We start from the raw sequence: 21,878 nt of genomic DNA on the forward strand, positions 1-21,878 counted from the left end.
AAGGCCATGTTGGGGTAGATTAACGGGGCAAAGTTTGGACAGAGAATTCAAAGATAGATCGGAGAGGGTGGAAACTAGTTTTCAGTTCCCAAATGTGGAGCAGGAACAGCTTCAGGGAAATTCCTCCAGTGAGAAGAGCTTCACACAGGCACAGAGGATGTGGGTAGAAACCTGAGCTTTACTGCCACAACCATTTCCCTCCACAGCCCAAGCAGCAGAAGGGAGGGGAATCCGAGCCCCAGAACATATGGTTTCTCTCACCTCTTCAGGCTGGGTCCTGCACACACTGACAGCACAGAACCAGGATGAGCTTCGGGCCCTCAAAGCCGGATCCTTTCTGAAAAGGCTAAGAAAGGACTGAAAGTCCATCAGCTGATTCCATGAGGTGGAACAGGGTAGCATATGCCCAATACATGTGATGCCTCAGGCTGTCCCAGGGATTGTGCAGTGAGAGAGGCCTGTGCTCTCCACCAGTCCTTTCTGAAGCAGCTGGAAGCCTGTTACCTGTTTACATTGCAAACACAGCATTGGCCTCTACGTTGAAACTGCTACTGTACAAACTGCATTAGCTAATATTCTATTTCTGGATGACAGGTCTTACTTTGGGGGAACAATCTGGTGACCAAAAAGTAAGTTTTTTTTTTTTGAACGGTGTTAACTTGGAAGGATCTAAGCCTGCTCTGTCCACTAGAAATTACATGAGCCACATATAGAATTTTTAAATTTTTTAGTAGACACTTGAAAAGAAACAGATGAAAGGACTTTTATTTAACCAATATATGTCAAATATGGTGATATTTTTATATTGCGATCAATGTAACAAATTATTGAGGTATTTTACATTGTCTTTTAATATGAAGTCCTTGAAATCCAGTGCATTTTCCACTTGTAGCACATCTCCCCTTAGATTAGCTACGTTTCAGGTGCTCAATGGTCACATGTGGGTATTGCAGACCTAGGTCCTGGTAAGGGGGTTTCATCCTAGGAAGGCTTACCAATACAGAGACCAGTTAAGAGGCAGTCGTAGGAATCCACATGAGAGGCGAGGATAATCCGCATTGCCTAGGGAAGGATTTGGAGAACAGTTGAGTATAAGGGGTTAGGAGAAAGGGACAGACATAGCAGACTTTGAGATTTCAAACTTCAGTGCCTGACTCAGAGTAGGCGGTGCCCCTACAGAAGGATGGGGAAGAAGTCCAGAGAAAAAGCCTTCTGTAAGAAATAGGACTGGTTTGGTCAGAGTTTGCAGAGGCATACCAAGCTGGGAACTTCTGACAGCTGGAAATGCAAAATCAGACCTTCCATATTGCTGTTACCTGTTTCACCCAAGGACCAGATCCAGCCACCACCTCACTCACTTGCTCTTGCAACTGCTACTCATTGGTCTCCCTGCTTCCCCTACTACCTCCACCCCCCACTACTGTTTATGCTTCACACAGGAACCAGAATCCTGTTTTAAAGCGTTACATCACTCCCATGCTCAAAACTGTCCAACAGCTTCTTATCTCACTCAGAATGAACTCTCACATCCTTACACTGCCTCTAGGGTCAGTCTTACCCACGGCTCCCTCCCTGACTTCATCTCCAACTCCTTTTTTCCCCCATGCTCAGTCCACTCCAGTGTAGAGCAGGAGAAATCCTTCTTCTTCTGTCTTTCTGAATTCTCGGTTGAACCCCTGAAACCAAGGCAGATCAACAAGAAAAGAACAAACGGAAGTTTATTAATACATATATCTCATATATACAAGGGAGAAGCCCAGGGAAATGAGTAACTCAGAGGTGGCTTGGAATTCAGTCTTAGGGGCACTTGGGTAGCTCAGTCAGTGAAGCATCCAACTCTTGATCTCAGCGTTTTGTTTTTTTTTTTTAATGTTTATTTTTGAGAGAGAGAGAGAGCACACAAGTGAGGGAGGGGCAGAGAGAGAGAGAGGGAGACACAGAGTCTGAAGTAGGCTCTGGGCCCCAGGCTCCAGGCTGTCAGTTCAGGTTCCGACATAGGGCTCAAACCCACGAACCATGCGACCATGACCTGAGCTGAAGTTGGACCAACTGAGGCACCCAGGCACCCTTCAGCTCGGGTCTTGAGCTCATAGTCTTGAGACTATGTTAGGCTCTGCATTGGGTGTGAAGCCTACTTAAAACAAAAAAACAAACAAACAAAAAGATTTCAGGCTTAAATACTTAAATATCATCTTTAGCTAAAACAAAGAAGGAGGTGAGAGAGGCAAGTTTTGGGAAGGTGATCAGGAGAACTATGGAGAACAGGGATGAGGTTTGTTTTGCAGATTTAAACTGTGCCTTCCCCATTGGTAAGATTCTCTTATAATTTAGAGTCATCCTTTCTTTTGTGGTTCACAGAGGGAGACACCCTTACAAATGGAGACTTCCTTTGTAAATAGAAATATCCCTTAAAGGGCAATTTCTCTGTTTTCAGACCTTCTCCCATGTCTGCTGTTTCTCAAAATAATCAGCTTGAAATAATCTTTATGACAAAGAAACATGTTTGGGGTGGCAGATTCCAGTCTCCCCCCACCAGCCATTCTGATGGCTGTGCTGTTTCCTGAACACATTCCCCGTGCCTAGAGCTGTGCCCAAGCCTGTAACATGGGTTGCTCCTTCACCTCCCTCTTTGAGGTTTCTGCTCATCAGAGAGGGTCAGGGTCCCCAAGACTACCCCCAGGTTCAAACATTGGCTAGGAGGACTCCCGGGACTCAGCATAGAGTTGTGCCCATGGGTACAGTTTATTACAGTGAAAGAATAGAAGGTAAAATCAGCAAAGGGAAAAGGTACATGGGAGGAAAGTAGGCCCAGGCTTCCAAAACTCCTCTCTGGCAGAGTCCATGCAGGATGTACTTGACTCCTCCAGCAATGAGCTGTGACAGCACACACGTCAAATACTGCTAAGGAAGCTCATTGCAGACTCAGTCCCCAGGGTTTTTATACTGGGGACTGGTCACACAGACACCCGTTGCCTGGCAAGTATTCCAGTCCTTCAGAAGGAAAGCAGGTACTCAGCATAAATAATTTTGTCTGCAGAAATGGTTTAGGTGCAGTGAGCTACTCTTACAGTTTGAGTGGGGGACACTCTCCTAAATCCAAGTCCCCAGATACCAGCCAGGGGCCAGCCTTGTTGCAGGCTTTAATAAGAATAGCAGTTGGGCGCTTTTCTACCTGCCAACTTATCTCTTACGTGCAGAGCTCCTCCCCTGCATTCATTCTCTACCCCCTCACCTTCTTTTATTCTTTTTTTAAGTCACTTATTATTACACTATTAAATATTTGTTATCCTCTGCCTCCTCTGACTGGAATGTAAGCCCCGTGGGGACAAGGACATTGTTTGTTTTACTTCCTGTGTTTCAAGACTGGGACAGGGCAAGGCTAGTGAGGCTCCTAGGACACAGAACTCAGGGAGGCAAGTGAGGCCTCACCCCAGAACCTGCCCTGCTGCTCTGTCCCCAACATGTAAAATAGTTCCTGCCACAAAGTAGGTGCTCAGTACGTTTGTTTTTTGTTGTTTTTTTTAATGGGGGGAAAAAAAAAAAGGAACATCTGAGTGGCTCAAACACCTGACTCGATCTCGGCTTAGGTAACGATCTCACACAGTTCAGTTCATGAGATTGAGCCCCAAGCGGGACTCTGTGCTGACAGAGAGGAGCCTGCTTGGGATTCTCTCTCTACCTCTGTCTCTGCCCCCACCCCAAGTGCACGCGTGCACACTCTCTCTCGCTGTCTCAAAATAAATAAACTTAAAAAAAATAGGGATAAGAATAATGAAGGAGCTACAGCAAATGATACTGGAGATTGACACCTAAGGTTAAAAGGAAGGTAAAATATTCCTTTTGTTTTCCCATTTACTGTTGAGGTTTTATAATAAAATAGAAATTTAATATTGTAGGAAAGAGGGAAAAGATACTAAACATAGATAAGATACTAATACAATGTCAATTATAAGTACATCTACATAATTTTTTTTCTTACTCTGTCCTTTGTATTTGTCCCTATGTTTAGATTTTAAAAGATAAAAAAGATGCAAAGATACGGGAACTTGAGGCCCGAGTGAGTGACCTGGAGCTGGAAAAGGTGAAGCTGGTGAATGCAGGCTCTGAGCGGCTCCGTGCAGTGAAGGACATCAGGCAGGAGAGGGACCAGTTATTAAATGAGGTGAAGACCAGCAGGAACGAGTTGCACAGTCTTTCAGGTACGTTCCTTCGGTTCGCGGTCTACTGACCGCTCAGAGCGCTGCCCTTGAGGTCCAGCATGGACACCAAGACTGCTGCAGGACGGTGGCCGCGCCTCCCACATCACCAACATGGTTAATTATGCTGCCCAGAAGTCTTGACGCCTCTCCTAGCAGAGCTCCTGTATCTTGCACTCATTAACTGTTAACATTAGTCACCTCTCAGAGTCCAGGAAATTCTTCACTGCGTTTTCAAGAAAAGGGGGAAGGAAGTGGAAACCTTGAGTCCTTTGAGTCAAATAGCTTGATCAGAAGTTTCATAGTGAAGCAACATATGTAACAGACCTGGCATAGATTTCTGGAAAGGAGAAATCTAAGATCTTAAATTTAAAACCAAAACACTCCTAGTTCACAATTAGTTTGATACAGGTATCATTTACTTCACACACACACACACACACACACATGCAGAGTCCATGATTCCTGAGCATGTACTAGGCCAGATACTGAGATAGGCCTTAGAAACACAACAGGGGGGACCCCGGCTAGTTGGGAGCCAGACCTCTATAGAATGGGTTAGTACAGCAGATGAGGATCAGTGTGCTGGATGCAAAAGGGAAGAGTATAGAAAGTCTCCTATAGGACTCAAACCTCCTCTGCTGAGTCTGAAGGAAGCACTGGGATTTGGCAGGTAAAAAAGAAGTAGAAGGGCAACCCAGGTGGAGAGAACATTATGGGCTAAAGCATGAGGCATGAAATAACAATATGACCTCAGAAGTAGTTGAGTATTTGAGGCACGAAGGCCAAGATATGAGGCAGAGTAGATAGGCAGAGCCAGACAGTGTGGAACCAGCAGAAGACATTAAGCAGGAGATTATTGTCATCTAACTTATATTTTGGAAGGACAGTGTCAGCAGGTAGAGAAAGGCCAGGGGCCAGCCAGCCCAAGAGGATCTTGCAATGGCCCCAGGAGATATGAGAACTTGAGCCAAGGCAGTGGCGGTGAGAATGAGAGGAAGGATTAGAGTATTTTGGCAGTTGAACAGCAGTACTTAGTGATTAGAGGGGTTATGTGTGGCCTTCAGGTTGTAGGTCTGTGTTACTGGGAGAACGATGGTACCAACAGCTGAGAGAGGGAAGCTGTTAGAGGGGCAGGCTTAAGGGCCAGAGGATGATACATAGCCAGCATGAGCTGGTTGGTGTGGGTGGTGCTAGGACATCCACGTGGAAATGTGTGGGGAGACAGATTTCAGCAAAGAGGTCTTGGCTCTGCCTGTTTCCTCTGTTTATAAATCTAGCATATATAAATATATAAAAAGGTGTGTTTGTGTGTGTGTTCTTGTGTATAAATGATGAATGTGTGCCAGGTCTTTTAATACTTACTAGAGATAAAAAGTCAGAGGGGTGCCTGGATGGCTCAGTCAGTTAAACATCCAACTCTTGATTTTGGCTCAGACCGTGGTCTCACAGTTCTGAGACGGAGCTCGGCATCTGCACCAACAGTGTGGAGCCTGCTTGAGATTCTCTCTCTCCCTCTCTCTCTGCCCCTCCCCTGCTCGTGCTCCGATTTGCATACCCACATGCTCGCGCGCTCTCTCTCTCTCTCTCTCTCTCTCTCTCTCTCACTCTCTCTGCCTCTCTCAAAATAAATAAACATTGAAAGAAAAAAGCTAGAACACAAAGCAACCTCAGGTTACTGATCACATCATGGAGATTCACCTGCCTACAAATGGTGGTGAGATCCTTTGTGGTGGGTACGACCATCCAAGAAAGTTTAAGATGCAATTGACGTGAGCCAATTACACTGGCTGGAAAAAGCCATGAATAGTAAGCAGGTAGAGAAGGAGGATCCACTCGGAAAATGTGTATGTACATCTAATTTCTATAACAAATGGTGATGGAGCTAGATGAAGTCTCTTCTGGCTCTAAAATTCTGTGATCATCAATCACAAATAAAACATACTTTATACAGTGGGGTAGAAAAAAGTAACCTTCTATAATTATCACACTGTACAGAGGACTATGAAGTCTTAAAAAGGAATTTTCGAAACAAAACTGAAGAGATGGAAGCTACTACAAATAAACTGAAAATGCAATTAAAATCTGCACAGTCTGAACTCGAACAAACAAGAAATACGTTAAAGTCGATGGAAGGATCCGATGGTCATGGTATGCTCTATTAGATTTTATTCTTCTGTTTTTAATTCCATTGGTCTAGATTTATTATAACACAAACCTGGATGCATTGCCTGGCACCTTTCCCGGGTCCCGGTGCACAGTGACAGGCACCAATGATGGATGTTAGCAGTCGTTCTACTCGGGGGTTTTGGGGGAAAATGCTGTGTGCTTAATTTAAGCCCTGAAGTATCTGAATCTTTCTTTTCCTGTGGCTGTTTTGGTAATCTCTAATAGATCTCAATGTCTATAAATGCCAATTACTTTTAAGGAAGTGTTGATAAAAATACACGTCACCAATAATTTTCATTCAACCCCTTATTTTTCACATGTTCATTACCAACATAAACTATAAATTTGTGGTTAATTGTCAGTTCCTGATTCCTTTTCTGCGATATAAATGGGATGAACCCTGGGAATTGAACGGCTGGCATGAGTGGTCCCTTTCACCCCTTGGACCTGTTCCCTTTGTCCTTTGCTGCCTGTATTAATTCTGAGAGAGGTTATCTGCTGTTTTATATCATTATTTATTAGTGTTGGTATGGCTATATTAGCTGACTGTAAGAATAAGTAAGTCCTATATTTTTTATCTCTCAACATTTTTTAGTGTCAAAGATTTATTTTTGTGCCTGCTTCAGCAGCACATACATTAAAGCTAGAATGATACAGAGAAGATGATCATGATACCTGTCCAGAGACCGAATGCATGTTCTCGAAGTGTTCTGTATTTTGTGTAGTCCTTAAAGGTTCATCTCTTTCTTGCTTGGTGTTAACCAGCAAGCAAATGGTGGGGTTTGGAGAAGTCGCTCAGGAGGCCCATTTGGGGGTCCGTTCCCTTCCCCCACCACCAGAGAGAGCCCTCTCTTCAGTGCCCTGCTGGCATCTCCACAACAGCCCCAGTCATATTACAATGATTCAATTCACTCAGTAATCCTGTTTTTGCATTCAAATGTTAATTTTTATTGATTAAATTACCTTAGAAGAGATTTAAGAAAACAAGCTTGAAGGCCAACCTTGATTCACTTAATCAGACCAGAGTTCTTCAGAGTGCTTGAATTAGGTGAGTGGTGAGCAAATGATGTCAGACTGCTGCTCTGTTAATAGATCGATGTGCCATGCCTGATGAGCCCTGTTTCAACAGTTTCGCTATAGCAACTACTCCTTAGCAAGAAGTGAGACCTTTTATCCTCTCTGATGGTTTTTTTAAAGAATGGTACATTTTTGGGGTACCTGGGTGGCTCAGTCGTTTATGTGACCGACTCTTGATTTCAGCTCAGGTCATGATCTCCCTGTTTGTGGGTTCAAGCCCCAGGTCAGGCTCTGTGCTGACAGCCTGGAGCCTGCTTCAGATTCTCTCTTCCTCTCCCTTTCCCTCTCCCTTTCCCTCTCACTCTCCCTCTCTCACTCTTTTCCTCCCTCCCCTTCTCCCCCTGCCTCAAAAATATTTTTAAAAATTAAAAAAAAAAAAAAGAAGAAGAGGGGCGCCTGGATGGCGCAGTCGGTTGAGCGTCCGACTTCAGCCAGGTCACGATCTCGCGGTCCGTGAGTTTGAGCCCCGCGTCAGGCTCTGGGCTGATGGCTCGGAGCCTGGAGCCTGTTTCCGATTCTGTGTCTCCCTCTCTCTCTCTGCCCCTCCCCCGTTCATGCTCTGTCTCTCTCTGTCCCTCTCTGTCCCAAAAAAAAAAAAAAAAAAAAAAAAAAAAAACGTTGAAAAAAAATAAACAAAAAGAAGAATGATACATTTTCTCTTTGCCTTTTAACCTCTGAGCTGTATCTGGACCTGACTCAACTCAAAGCCAGTGGCATTTTCAAACCTCTTTCCTGTAGGAAACAACACTGGGTCTCTGGTTTTGAATTTCCAAGCAAGGATGAGCTTCATATGTCTTTTCAATGGTCTCCCATATCTGAAGTATTCAGTGCCTACTACCTGCCCTGAACATTCTCACCCCATCACCAGTTTTACTAAAATAATTCCATATGTGCTAATGCTGCCAATTTTACTATTGAAATAGTAGTGAGTTCCAAGCACATGCAATAGCCATGAGAATGAAAATTGAATGGTTTGTGGTATCATTGGAATCTTTAAAAAGATCACTTAATAATAGAAGTCTTACACAATCACTTATGACATTTTTATAGGATATCATATGAAAAAAATAAATAATAGATGTCTTTCGTGGGGTTTTTTTGTTTCTTTGTTTTTTTTAAGTAGACTCTACACCCAACGTGGAGTCCAGTGCAGGGCTTGAGCTCACGACCGTGAGATCAAGACCTGAGCTGAGATCAGAAGTCAGACGCTTAACCTACTGAGCCACCCAGGCACCCCATTTGTGGTATTTTAAATATGAATTTCTAGAAAATTCTTCATTGTTCAGTATACAACTATTGTTATGTATATATGTTCGATATGTGTAAGTATGAATTTGATCAGTATTATATAACCATTGGAGATACAGCAAATTATCATGGTCAGTGAAATTAATACCAGTAGCAAGGAAATCACAAAATATCATTCTCAATTCAAAATCTCTCTGTAATTGCTGAAAATTGTTATATCCCAATATTGTGAAGTCTGAAGGTTTGTTTTGTTTTGTTTTGTTTTTTCCCGTGATCAGTCTCTTGAAACTGTCCAAGTGCCTTGGAGAATCTTGTCACCTTCTCATAATGTTTAACCATCAATTTATAGTAGCCTCCCCAAATTTAGACACTAAAAACTAAGGCCGTTTATTTTCTTTTTCCCCCCAGCTATGAAAGTGGCAATGGGGATGCAAAAGCAAATCACGGCTAAAAGAGGTCAGATAGATGCCCTTCAAAGCAAGATACAGTTTTTGGAAGAGGCAATGACAACTGCAAATAAGGTGAGTCCCTGTGCTCAGAATGAGGGAAGCCAGTGTGTTCACTCTTTAATATACTGCAGGCAGAATAAGACGTAGCAGAGTTACCAAGTAAAATGGAGAAAAGAGTTTATTTCTGACTGAGAGAGTGAGGGGAAAGTTCCTGAAGGAACATTTGAGTAGGATCTTTTTTTTTTAATTGTTTTTAATGTTTATGTATTTTTGAGAGATGAGACAGAACGCAAGCAAGGGAAGGGCAGAGAGAGAGGGAGACAGAATCAGAAGCAGGCTCCAGGCTCTGAGCTGTCAGCACAGAGTCCAACACAGGGCTCAAACTCGCGGACTGTGTGAGATCACACCTGAGCTGAAGTCAGACACTTAACTGACTGAGCCACTCAGGTGCCTCTGAGTAGGACCTTGAAGGAGCTAGTATTTTAAATGCAGAAAATGGACAAAACGACATTCCTGGTAGAGACAGGGAACGACTATTAACAAAGCATGGGCAGTTCTGCTATAATGTGACACGTGTGTCTACAAAATTGTGCAGAAAAGGCCACGGGGGTTATGAGAACAATGGGATTAGGAGTACCTCACTAACAAATTTCATCAATAACATACAAAAAGTAGGGACCTAATGAAAAGTGGTGGTGCAGTTTTACATGTGTTAAATGGCTAAGAAATACATAAATACTACAATAAATATGGTCCTTTATCTTGAAAAAGACCTGAAGTCTGCTTGTAGAAGTGTGCATCAAAGGGCTGCAGCTTGTGAGTTACTATGAGGGGGTAGAAGGGAGGTTTTCTGTGACACCAGTGTGCACGAATGTGACTCAGAACACAAGATAAACTGAGGTAGTAGCAGATTGGTGTTTGAGGAGTGTGCATGTGTGCTTTTTGTGTATTCCCACACAGCTCTGTTTAGCCGGGTGCAGTTTTGTGTTGACTTAGTATTTCTTATAAGTGCAACTGTGCATAGTAAGTGTGAAACTTATGTTGTGCTCAAATGTTCTCTGATAGTTCAATCACTTCGGAACAAATCAACATTTGTAAAAGCAGGGTTTGTGAGCACTGGCTGTAGTGGGGGTGAAGAGGTATGAAGCGTATGTGGAAAGTGAGCGTGGGTCAGGCATTTGCTCTTCCCACACCCAAAATGAACCTTTTTATCTTTTTTATTATTTTTTTAAATTAAAAATATTTTTAATGCATGTTTTGATTCAGTAAGTCCAGGAGTGGAGGAGCAAGGGATTCTGCATTTCTTTGTTTGTTTTTTTAAATTATTTATTTATTTTTTAATTTACATCCAAGTTAGTTAACATGTAATGCAACAATGATTTCAGGAGCAGATTCCTTAATGCCCCCTACCCATTTAGCCCATACCCCCTCCCACCACCCCTCCAGCAACCCTCTGTTTGTTCACTATATTTAAATTTTTCTTATATTTTGTCCCCTTCCCTGCCAAAATGAGCTTTTTAAAAATGAGCTACGCTTGGGGTGCCTGAGTGACTCAGTCAGTTAAGAGTCTGACTTCGGTTCAGGTCATGATCTCACAGTTCACGAGTTCGAACCCCACATCAGGCTCTGTGCTGACAGCTCAGAGCCTGGAGCCTACTTTGGATTCTGTGTCTCCCTGTCTCTCTGCCACTCCCCTGTTCTCTTATTAAAAATAAGAGAGTACATGGTGACATGATTCTAATAGCTGCCAGCTCCAACTCAGAACAATTAAGTGACATATGAATTGAACTATAGTTCAGATCTTTATATTAGTTTTATATTTCCCTCACATCTGGGCATCTACATCAGCATATTATTTCTGATATTTTTTTTCCTCTATAATTATAGGAAAAGCATTTTTTAAAAGAAGAGAAGAATAAATTAAGCCAGGAATTGAGTACTGTTGCAACAGAAAAAAACAAGATGGCTGGAGAATTGGAAGTCCTGAGATCGCAGGAGCGCCGTTTGAAAGAAAAAGTTGCTAATATGGAAGTTGCTCTTGATAAGGTAGTTACTAAGTGTGTAAAGTAATCATCAACTAAATAGCTATTAACTGAGGAGACATGTTCTGAATAAAAGCTCCATGCTGATAGGAACCAAATCTCTACTAGATCCCAGTCACCTAGCACAAGGAAAAACCATAGCCTATAGAGTAGAGAAGGCTCTTCTAAGCTTTAAAGCGCAGTTATACTGTGTCCTTTTTAAAAAATTCTTTTTGAGGCTAACTCAGTCACAGGAGCAGTAAGATACAAGATGCAAGATACACCTGGGGTCCTCACTGGACTGAATAAATAAATATGTCTTCAATCTAACTTACTGCCACAAAATGACTTACTTGAACACTAGGTAGAATACAGTCTGTTAATAATATCAGTAAAATGCTAACATAATGCTAATGTCTGGCATTCATTGGAGTCCAGAAAATTCTGGTAGAAAACACAACTCAGGGGACACCTAGGTGGCCCAGTTGGTTAAGCATCAGCTCAGGGCATGATCTCATGGTTTGTGAGTTCAAGTCCTGCAATGGGTGAGCTCAAGCCCCATTCGGGTGAGTACGAGCCCCACTTCGGGTAAAAAAAAAAAACATTAGCCCTGCTTCTCTCTCTCTCTCTCTCTCTCTCTCTGTCTCAAAAAAAAAAAGAAACACAAAGAATGAGAAGGGTTAGTGACATTGTATTTGTTATTGCAATGTATCATAAAGGCATATATCTTACTTGTGAGAACTCTGGAAGGCAAAAATATACCCAAACTAGTCCTGATTATTAAGAAATCCAGAGCCTTTATGGTTAGGTAAAATGACCTGTGAACCCACCTATGCCAGCTTTGATCTTAAAACATGATATGTTGATTTAATGAATTTCAGTTGTGGTCATTTTTTTTTTTTTAATTTTTTTTCAACGTTTATTTATTTTTGGGACAGAGAGAGACAGAGCATGAACGGGGAAGGGACAGAGAGAGAGGGAGACACAGAATCGGAAACAGGCTCCAGGCTCTGAGCCATCAGCCCAGAGCCTGACGCGGGGCTCGAACTCATGGACCGTGAGATCGTGACCTGGCTGAAGTCGGACGCTTAACCGACTGCGCCACCCAGGCGCCCCAAGTGGTCATTTTTTTTACATCACTAAAGTGATTTGCTTATTCCATCCTTAGTTCATTCTTACTAAATGCTACATAGATGCCAGGGATACAGAGGATAAAGGCATGGCCTCCAGTTCTAAGTTTAATGAACAAAACTGATAAGTAGATAAATGCAAGTTAGTGTGGGGGGGTTTCCTTGAAGAGATGGCAACTCTGTATTTATAGGTTAACAAAACAAAATTGTGTAGAGAATGGAAGACAAACCACATGTGGTTGTTTGATTGTAGGCATCTTTGCAGTTTGCAGAATGTCAAGATATCATACAGCGTCAGGAACAAGAATCTGTGCGCCTAAAACTTCAACACACTTTGGATGTAAAAGTAAGGCCTTTTTTCCATCAGAAATAGTTCAAGTGAAATTAATGCCATTCTTTGATATACTTTTATATTTACTTCATGTACCTTGGACACAGTCAAGTGTACTTCAACATTATCTGATTCTAGCAGTTCTAAAATCTGCATAAACATCATTATATCTATACCTGTCCTCTTCCTATAGTAACAAATTGAAACACCGTACTCTCTGTTAAGTTTATAAGAGAGGCAAACACCTTCTTCAGGTATGCCATGGGGATACCTGAAGGAAGAATTTTCCACACAGAAGGGGGTCAAGCAAGTGCAGAGGTCCAAAGTGTGAGTGTGCTCAGCCTGTTTGGAGAATAGCAAAAATGATTTAATCTGCATCACCAAAACATGTGTCCTTTAAAAACAGTGCATTTTCCACTGAAATTTATGTCTGCTTTCCAAGTTGCAGACATACGTTAAAGTGTCCGTAATGGATACTTTTGCGGGCTGGAGCACGCGATAGTTGTAGAGGACCTTTCTCAGTAGTATGCCCCAACTAGCGTAGAGTCTTTGGCAAAAGTTAGAAACCAGCTAAGTAGCGTACCATCCGAGGTGTTTTAACATCTCAAATGCCTCTTTCAAAATCAGCAGTGTGAAGGCATCTTCTTAGCATATGCTTAGTCCTCAAAGAGTGACTCAGAATCATCTTGCTTTATAGATGTTCAACATGTAAAATTGAAATTATGTTTGTGAAATACGTTTTGATTTCACAATTGTAGGTGTAGGTGGACAGTTATTTTGCTCACATCTATATTGTTTTCTAGGAACTTCAGGGCCCTGGATACACCTCAAATACTTCTGTGAAGCCACGCCTTCTACAGCCATCCTCAGCCACCCGTTCCCATTCTAATGTACCGTCATCCCAGTCCACAGCCAGCTTCCTGTCTCATGTAAGCACCTAGTCTCATAATCCGTGATGCAAATGACCTAATATGTAAGTAATTTTAAATGGAGAAAATTTCATTTAAAAATATATCTATAGTTATGACATTTTCAATTACTGGATTTTAGATTTATACATACCAGATGAATGAAAACATTTACTTCACTATTTGGTGTTTCCCCTGGGGAAAACATGAATTATTCAATAGGATTAATGTTAACAATAATTGAGTCTTTTTAAGTTTTCATTTTAATTCCAGTTAGTTAACATACAGGGTTATATTAGTTTCAGGTGTACACTATAGTGATTCAACAATTCCATACATCACTCAGTGCTCATCATGACAAGTGCACTCCTTACGCCCCCTCACCTATAAAACCCATCCCTCACCCCCTTCCCTCTGGTAATCATCAGTTTGTTCTCCATTGTTAACAGTCTGTTTCCTGATTTGCTTCTTTCTTTCTTTTTTTTTTTCCTTTCATTTGTTTATCTTGTTTCTTAAATGCCACATATGAGTGAAATCATATGATATCTGTCTTTCTCTGATGGACTTATTTCACTTAGCATTATACTTTTTAGCTCTATCTATATCATTGCAAGATTTCATTCTTTTTTATGGCTGAAGTAATATTCCATTGTATAATATGCCACATCTTTTTTTTTTTTTATCAGTTCATCATTTGATGGACATTTGGGCTGCTTCTGTATCTTGGCTATTGTAAATAATACTGTTCTAAACATAGGGGTTTCTGTCTCCCCTTGTATTAGTGTTTTTGTATTCTTTGGGTAAATACTGAGTAGTACGATTACTGGATTATACAGTAGTTCTGTTTTTAACTTTTTGAGGAACCTCCGTACTGTTTTCCAGAGTGGCTGCACCAGTTTGCATTCCCACCAAACAGACTGGTCATCTGTATATCTTTGGAGAAATGTCTGTTAATGTCTTCTGCCCATTTTTTCATTAGATTATTCATTTGGGAGGTGTTGAGTTTGATAAATTCTTTATAGATTTTGAATACTAACCCTCTATCAGATATGTCATTTGCAAATATCTTCTCCCATTCTGCAGGTTGCCTTTTAGTTTTGTTGATTGTTTCCTTCACTGTACAGAAGTTTTTATTTCAATGAAGTCTCAATAGTTTATTTTTGCTTTTGTTTTCTTTGCCTCACGAGACATATCTAGAAAAAAGTTGCTTCGGCCGATAACAAAGCAGTTATTGCCTATGTTCTCTTCGAGGATTTTTATGGTTTCAGGACTTACGGTTTTAGGTCTTTAATTCATTTTGAGTTTATTTTTGTGTATGGTGTAAGAAAGTAAAAAAAAACTTTGCATGTTGCTTTCCAGTTTTCTCAATATCATTGTTTGAACAGACTGTCTTTTTCCAATTGTATATTCTTTCCTACTTTGTCAAAGGTTTAATTGACCATATGGTTGAGGGTTTATTTCTGGGTTTTCTGTTCTCTTCCATTGCTCTCTGTGCTATTTTTTGTGCCAGTTTCCTACTGTTTTGATTGCAACAGCTTTGTAATATAACTTAAACTCCAGAATTATGATGCTTCCAGCTTTGCTTTGCTTTTTCGAGATTGCTTTGGCTATTCAGGGTCTTTTGTGGTTCCATACGAAGTTTAGAATTGTTCTAGTTCTGTGAAAAATGCTATTGGTATTTTGATAGGAATTGCATTAAATGTGTATATTGCTTTGAATAGTACAGAAATTTTAACAATATTTGTTCCTCCAATCAATGAGCTTGGGATGTTTTCCCTTTTCTTTGTGTTGTTGTAAATTTCTGTCATCAGGTTGGTTTGTTTTGTTTTGTTTTGTTTTTTTATAGTTTTCAGAGTACAGATCCATCACCTCTTTGGTTAGGTTTATTCCTAGGCATCTTATTATTTTTGAGATTGTTTTCTTAATTTCTCTTTCTGCTGCTTCATTATTGGTGTTTATAAATGCTGTATTGGTTTTGTATCCCGTGAGTTTACTGAAAGTTCTCACAGTCTTTTGGTGGAGTCTTTGGGGTTTTCTATATATAGTATCATGTCATCTGCAAATAGTGAAAGTTGTACTTAGGAGTGCCCAGGTGGCTCAGTCAACTGAGCATCTGACTCTTGATTTTGGCTCAGGTCATAATCTCATGATATGTGAGTTTGAACCCCACGTTGGGCTCTGTGCTGGCAGCGTGCAGCCATCTTGGGATTTTCTCTCTCCCTCTCTCTCTCTGCCCCTCCTCTGCTTGTGTGTTCTCTCTCGCTCTCTCTCTCTCTCTCTAAAAAATAAATAATATAAACTTAAAAAAAAAGGAAATTGTAATTCTTTCTTACCAGTTTGGACGCCTTTTATTTCTTTTTGTTGTCTAATTGCTGCAGCTAGGATTTCCAGTACAGTATTGAATAAAAGTGGTAAGAGTGGACATTCCTGTCTTGTTCCTGACCTTAGACGAAAAGCTCTCAGTTTTTCCCCATTGAGGATGATGGTAGCTGGGGGTCTTTCATATATGACCTTTATTATGGTGAGGTATGTTCCCTCTAAACCTACTTTGAAGGTTTTTATCTTGAATGGATGTTGTATTTTGTCAAATGCTTTTTCTACATTTTTCAAAATGATCATATGGAGAGTATGTTTTCTCTTATTGATATGATGTATCACATTTATTGATTTGTGAATGTCAAACCATGCTTGCAACCCAAGAACAAATCCCACTTGATTTTGGTGAATAATTTTTTTTAATGTTTTATTGGACTTGGTTTGGTAGTTGAGGATTTTTGCATCTATGTTTACCAGGAATATTAGCCTGTAGTTCTCTATTTTAGTGATGTCTTTATCTGGTTTTGGTATGAGAGAATTAATGTCCTCATAGAATGGGTTGGGGGTTTCCTTCCTTTTCTATTTTTTGAAATAGTTTGAGAATAGGTATTAACTCTTCCTTAAATGTTTGGTAAAATTCTCCTGTGAAGCCATCTGATCCTGGATGTTTGTTTGTCAGGAGTTTTTTGATTACTGATTCAGCTTCTTTGTTTGTTGTTAGTTTGTTCAAATTTTCTATTTCTTCCTGTTATAGTTTTGGTAGATTATATGCTTCTAGGAATTTATCTATTTCTTTAGGTTGTCCAACTTGTTGGCATATAGTTTTCATAATATTCTCTTATAATTATATTTCTGTGGCATTGACTGTTATTTCCCCTCTCTCATTTGTGATTTTATTTGAGGCCTTTCTCCTTTTTTCTTGATAAGTATGGCTAGAGGTTTTTGGCGTTTTTTTTTTTTTAAGTTTATTTATTTATTTGGCGGGGGGCAGGCAGAGAGAGGGAGAATCTCAAGCAGGCTCCACACTGTCAGCAAACAGCCCAGTGCTGGGCTTGATCCCACAAATCCTGAGATCACTTGAGCCAAAACCAAGAGTCGATTACTTAATTGAGCCACCCAGGTGCCCCTAAGTCTGGCTTGATCTGTTCTATTTTTTTTTTTTTTATTTCTGTATCATTTATTTCTGTTCCAATCTTTATTATTTCCTTCCTTCCTTCTGCTGGCTTTAGGCTTTTTTTGTTCTTTTTCTAGCTCCTTGAGGTGTGTGGTTAGGTTGTTTGTTTAAAATTTTTCTTGCTTCTTGAGGTAGACTTATATTGCTATAAACTTCCCTCTTATGACCACTTTTGCTGCATCCCAAAGGTTTTGACCAATGTGTTTTCGTTTTCATTTGTTTCCATGTACTTTTTAATTTCATCTTTTATTTCCTGGTTGACCCATTCATTCCCTAGTAGCATGTTCTTTATCCTCCTTGTATTCATCATCTTTACAGATTTTTCTTGTGGCTGACTTCTAGTTTCATAACGTTGTGGTCAGAAAAGATGCACAGTATGACTTCAATCTTCCTCAATTTGTTGAGGCTTATTTTAAGGTCTAACATTCTCTGCTGGAGAATGTTCCACGTGTATTTGAAAACAGAATGTGTATTCTGCTGTTTTAGGATGTAATGTACTGAATATGTCTGTTAAATCCATCTGTGCAAGTGCGTCATTCAAAGCCATTGTTTTCTTGTTGATTTTATAAGGATTTTTTTGTTTGTGTTTTTTTTTTTGTTGTTGATGATTTTCTGTTTAGATGACTTGTCTGTTGAGGTACATGGGGTATTAAAGTCATCTTCTCTTGTTGCATTATTATCTATTAGTTCTTTTATGTTTGTTATTAACTGTTTTATGTATTAAGGTGTTTCTATGGAGGGTACGTAAATATTTACAATTGTTATATCTTCTTGTTAGATTGTCCCTTTTATTATTATATAGTGTCCTTTGTCCCTTGTTACAGTCTTTGTTCTAAAGTCTGTTTTATCTGATAATATGTATTGCTACTCCAGCTTTCTTTTGACATCCATCTGCATGATAGGTATTTCTCCACACCCTTTCAATCTGTAGGTTTCTTTAGATCTAATATGTGTCTCATGTAGGCAGCATATAAATGGGTCTTGTTTTATTTTTTTTAATCCATTCTGTCACCCTATGCTTTTCTTTAATTTTTTTTTTAACATTTATTTATTGTTGAGAGACAGAGACAGACAGAGCATGAGCAGGGGAGGGGCAGAGAGAGAGGGAGACACAGAATCCGAAGCAGGCTCCAGGCTCCGAGCTGTCAGCACATAGCCCAACACGGGGCTCGAACCCACAAACTGTGAGATCATGACCTGAGCCAAAGTCGGATGCTCAACCTACTAAGCCACCCAGGTGCCCCTGTCACCCTATGTTTTTTATTGGAATGTTTACCCAATTTACATTGAAAATAATTATTGATGGATATGTATTGTCATTTTGTTGTGCTTTTTGTGGTTGTTTTTGAAGATTTGCTTTGATCCTTTGTCTTTCTCTCTTTCATGTTTTGCCAATTTTCTTTAATGACACATTTGGATTTTTTTCTCTTTATTCTTTGTGTATTTATTAGTGGTTTTAGATGTATGGTTCCATTAGGTTTGTATATAACATCTTCTGCATATAGCAATCTATATTAAGTTGATGGTCATGTAAGTTTGAACTCATTCTTACTCCTCCCCACATTTTAAGTACATATTGTTATATTTTACATCCTTTTATTTTGTGCATTCCATGAATTTTTTTTTACAGAAATATTCATTTTGGGGGTGCCTGGGTGGCTCAGTAGGTTAATAAGTGTCTGACTTCAGCTCAGATCACAATCCCGCAGTTCGTGAGTTTGAACCCCGCATCAGCTCTCTGCTCTCAGACTGTCCCCCTTTTTTCCTCCTCCCCCACTCACTCACTCTGTCTCTCTCCAAAAAATTAAACATTAAACAACAAAAAAAGAAATACTCATTTTTACTTCTTTTATGTTTCCTACCTTTATACTGTTACTTTGGTCTCTCCTTTCCACTCAGAGAGTCCCCTTTAATATTTCTTGTAGGGCTGGTTTAGTGGTCCTGGACTCCTGTAGTTTGTTTGTCTGGGAAACTCTTTATCTCTACTTTTATTCTGAATTATAGCCTTGCTTGACAGTATTCTTGGCTGCAGATTTTTCCCATTCAGCACTTTGAATATATCATGCCACTCCTTTCTGGTTTGAAAAGTTTCTGTTGAAAGAATCTCCTGCTAGCCTTATGGGTTTTCCCTTGTAAGTTACTGTCTTCTTTTCTTGTTGTTTTAAATTTTTTTTCTTTATAATTGTGTTTTGCCAGTTTAATTACAGTATGTCTTGGTGTGGATCTGCTTTTGTTAATTTTGATGGGAGTTCCCTGTGCCTCCTGGATCTGGATATCTGTTTCCTTCCCCAGATTAGGTAAGTTTTCAGCTATTATTTCTTCAAATAAATTTTCTGCCCCCTTTCCTCTTTCTTCTTCTTGTAGGACTTCTATACTATCAATATTACTATGTATGATAGAGTCACTGAGTTCCCTAAGTCTGTTCTTGTTTTGCATAATTCTTTTCTGTCTGTCTTCTAGGTCACTTATTCTTTTCTCTGCTTCTTCCATCCTACTGTTCATTCCATCAAGCATGTTTCTCATTTTGTTTATTACACCCTTTATCTCTGGTACACTATTCCTTATGTCTGCATTAAGGGTCTCACTCCTGTCTTCCATTCTTTTCTCAAGTACAGTGAGTATTCTTATGATCATTGCTTTAAATACTGATAGAATATATCAGTATATCAGTATAAGGTATGTTACTTATATCTGTTTCACTTAGATCTCTGGATATCGCCTTGTCTTGTTCTTCCATTGGGAATAAATTTCTCTGTCTTCTCATTTTTGTCTAAGTCTCTGTGCCAGTTCTTGTGTGTTAGGAAAGTCAACTATATCTCTTGTTCTTGAGGGTAATGGCCTTAATAAGAGGTTCTCTAGTGCCCTGTCATGTGGTGTCCCCATTTCCCCAGGGCCTGGTGCTCGTGGGAGTGTCTCTAATGTGTGCTGTGTGTGCCCCAATGTTTAGTCCTGGCCACTTTATCCTTTGGGCCAGTTGTCTGCCCAGGCTCTCTTTGCCTGTTGTGGGCAGTGTTTGGTCCCTGGCCTGAATGTAGCATGTTTTAGCTAGGTGTGCTCTGGTCTGTTTGTGAAATGAGACCTGTCACCACCAGTGCTGGAACCAAGTCTTGGCAAATATCTCAAGTTGGAAGATGCGTGAGCAGGGATTTGGGTTGTTCTTCTAGGGGAGGGGGCCCACCACACTGGGACTGAGACAAACATGACAGGCAGGGTGGTGACACCAGAGTGTGGACAGGGGAGGCTTGATGTAAGCAAGTGAGATAGCGAGTGTCAGTGCTGCACTGGTTCCCACTGGTAGCCCTGTATGCTGAGGGATGGGGAAGGAAAATGGTGCCAGCCAGTTCCTTTGTTCCTGGAGGGGTCTCTCTGTGAATGCTGTCTTTTCCTACTGTGTGCCCCTGGTGCTCTTCAGATCACTGTTTCCATGCTGGGTGTCCATTGGTTGTTTGCCTGCCGTCTCTCCAAGAGCAGTTCAGTGCCCTCTGGGCTCTATCTCAGCCAAGCCCACTGACCTTCAAGCCTAATCATCAGGCTTGAAGCCCTGATGATTGACAGAAGTCACAAAATTCAGCCCTTCTTGCTTTCCAAGCCAATTGCTATGGGGATTCATCTTCCCTGTGTGCTCCCTTTTGTGTTAGTCTGTCTCTTGCCCTTCTCCAAGAGAATGGCTCCCTCCCCACTGCAGCAGCCACAATCCATTTCTCTCCTAAAGCACATCTCCACATTTCCTACCTTCTTCAATGTGGTTTCTTCTCTACCTTTATTGTAGAGTTTGTTCTGCCTGTCTTCAAGTCAATTTCCAGGTTATTTAGGATGATTTGATAATTACCTAGTTGCATTCATGGGATGAGGCAAGCATAGGGTCCTCCTGCTTTGCTGCCATCTTCCAACCCACCAATAAAAATGGTCAAAATAAATTATTTAGTAGTCTTGTGTTCAGTGCTTTCCATCACAAGCATTTCCACATTACAAAGCAAATGCTGAGATAGCTAAAATAAGCACCACTTCAAATACCAAAGGCAAATTAATGGTATATTGATATCCCACCAAGATGAAAATGATTTGCTTATATAGTTTCTTCAGGAACTATATGTAAATGTACTTATAATCATAAAATTTTAGTAACTGTAAGATATTTTTATTCCCTTCATTTAAAATGTTCAAGACTTTAGGGGCTCCTGGGTGGCTCAGTTGGTTGGGCGTCCGACTTCATTCGGCTCAGGGCATGATCTCACAGTCTGTGAGTTTGAGCCCCACGTCAGGCTCTGTGCTGACAGCTCAGGGCCTGGAGCCTGCTTCAGATTCTGTGTCTCCCTCTCTCTCTGCCCCTCCCTGCTCATGCTCTGTCTCTGTCTCTCAAAAAATAAATAAAAACATTTTTTTTAATTAAAGAAAAATAAAATGTTCAAGACTTTAGAAAACTTTTGGTTTTAACCTTTTTTTTTCTTTAAAGCTAAGGAAAAAACTTGTACGGTGTAAAATTCAGACTTTGTTCTCAAAATATACATTTATGGAACCACTAATCCCCTGTAACCGGTATTCAGCTCCAACTCTAGAGAAATGAAACTTATTCCATAAATCGCACATGAAAATCAATTTCATTAGTTAACAGTCCTGTCTAATGAATAGCAACAGTATGACCAGTGACTGGCCAGTTATTCCACCTGTGCACTTAAATGAAAGGCATGCACTGCGAAATGGCTAAAAGTGGAAAAGGACTCCTCTCAGACACTTCAGATGTGTGCACTGAAAAGCAAGCTGTCACACAACAAATAAGAGAACATTCTATCAAATAACAGAATGATAATCTTCATATTAGAAGGTAAACATGCTTCTCTCTGGAGACTGGGACTTGGAGG

At 40.5% G+C, this 21,878-nt stretch overlaps 1 protein-coding gene across 30 annotated transcripts in view; it reads left to right on the top strand.

Moving 5' to 3' along the window:
• Positions 1 to 21,878, top strand: part of CCDC158 (coiled-coil domain containing 158) — a 104,141-nt gene that overhangs the window by 40,769 nt on the left and 41,494 nt on the right. For 29 of the 30 annotated variants that reach the window (XM_058722204.1, XM_058722205.1, XM_058722217.1 and 26 more), the window contains 6 exons: positions 4,010 to 4,199; positions 6,195 to 6,347; positions 9,099 to 9,211; positions 11,027 to 11,185; positions 12,544 to 12,636; positions 13,425 to 13,550. In XM_058722204.1, the coding sequence (XP_058578187.1) occupies positions 4,010 to 4,199; positions 6,195 to 6,347; positions 9,099 to 9,211; positions 11,027 to 11,185; positions 12,544 to 12,636; positions 13,425 to 13,550 (834 nt within the window). The remainder of the gene's footprint in view (positions 1 to 4,009; positions 4,200 to 6,194; positions 6,348 to 9,098; positions 9,212 to 11,026; positions 11,186 to 12,543; positions 12,637 to 13,424; positions 13,551 to 21,878) is intronic. The other variant, XM_058722209.1, reaches the window with a different exon arrangement.

The sequence above is a fragment of the Neofelis nebulosa genome, chromosome 3 (genome assembly GCF_028018385.1).
Source record: "Neofelis nebulosa isolate mNeoNeb1 chromosome 3, mNeoNeb1.pri, whole genome shotgun sequence".
Lineage (NCBI taxonomy): Eukaryota > Metazoa > Chordata > Mammalia > Carnivora > Felidae > Neofelis > Neofelis nebulosa.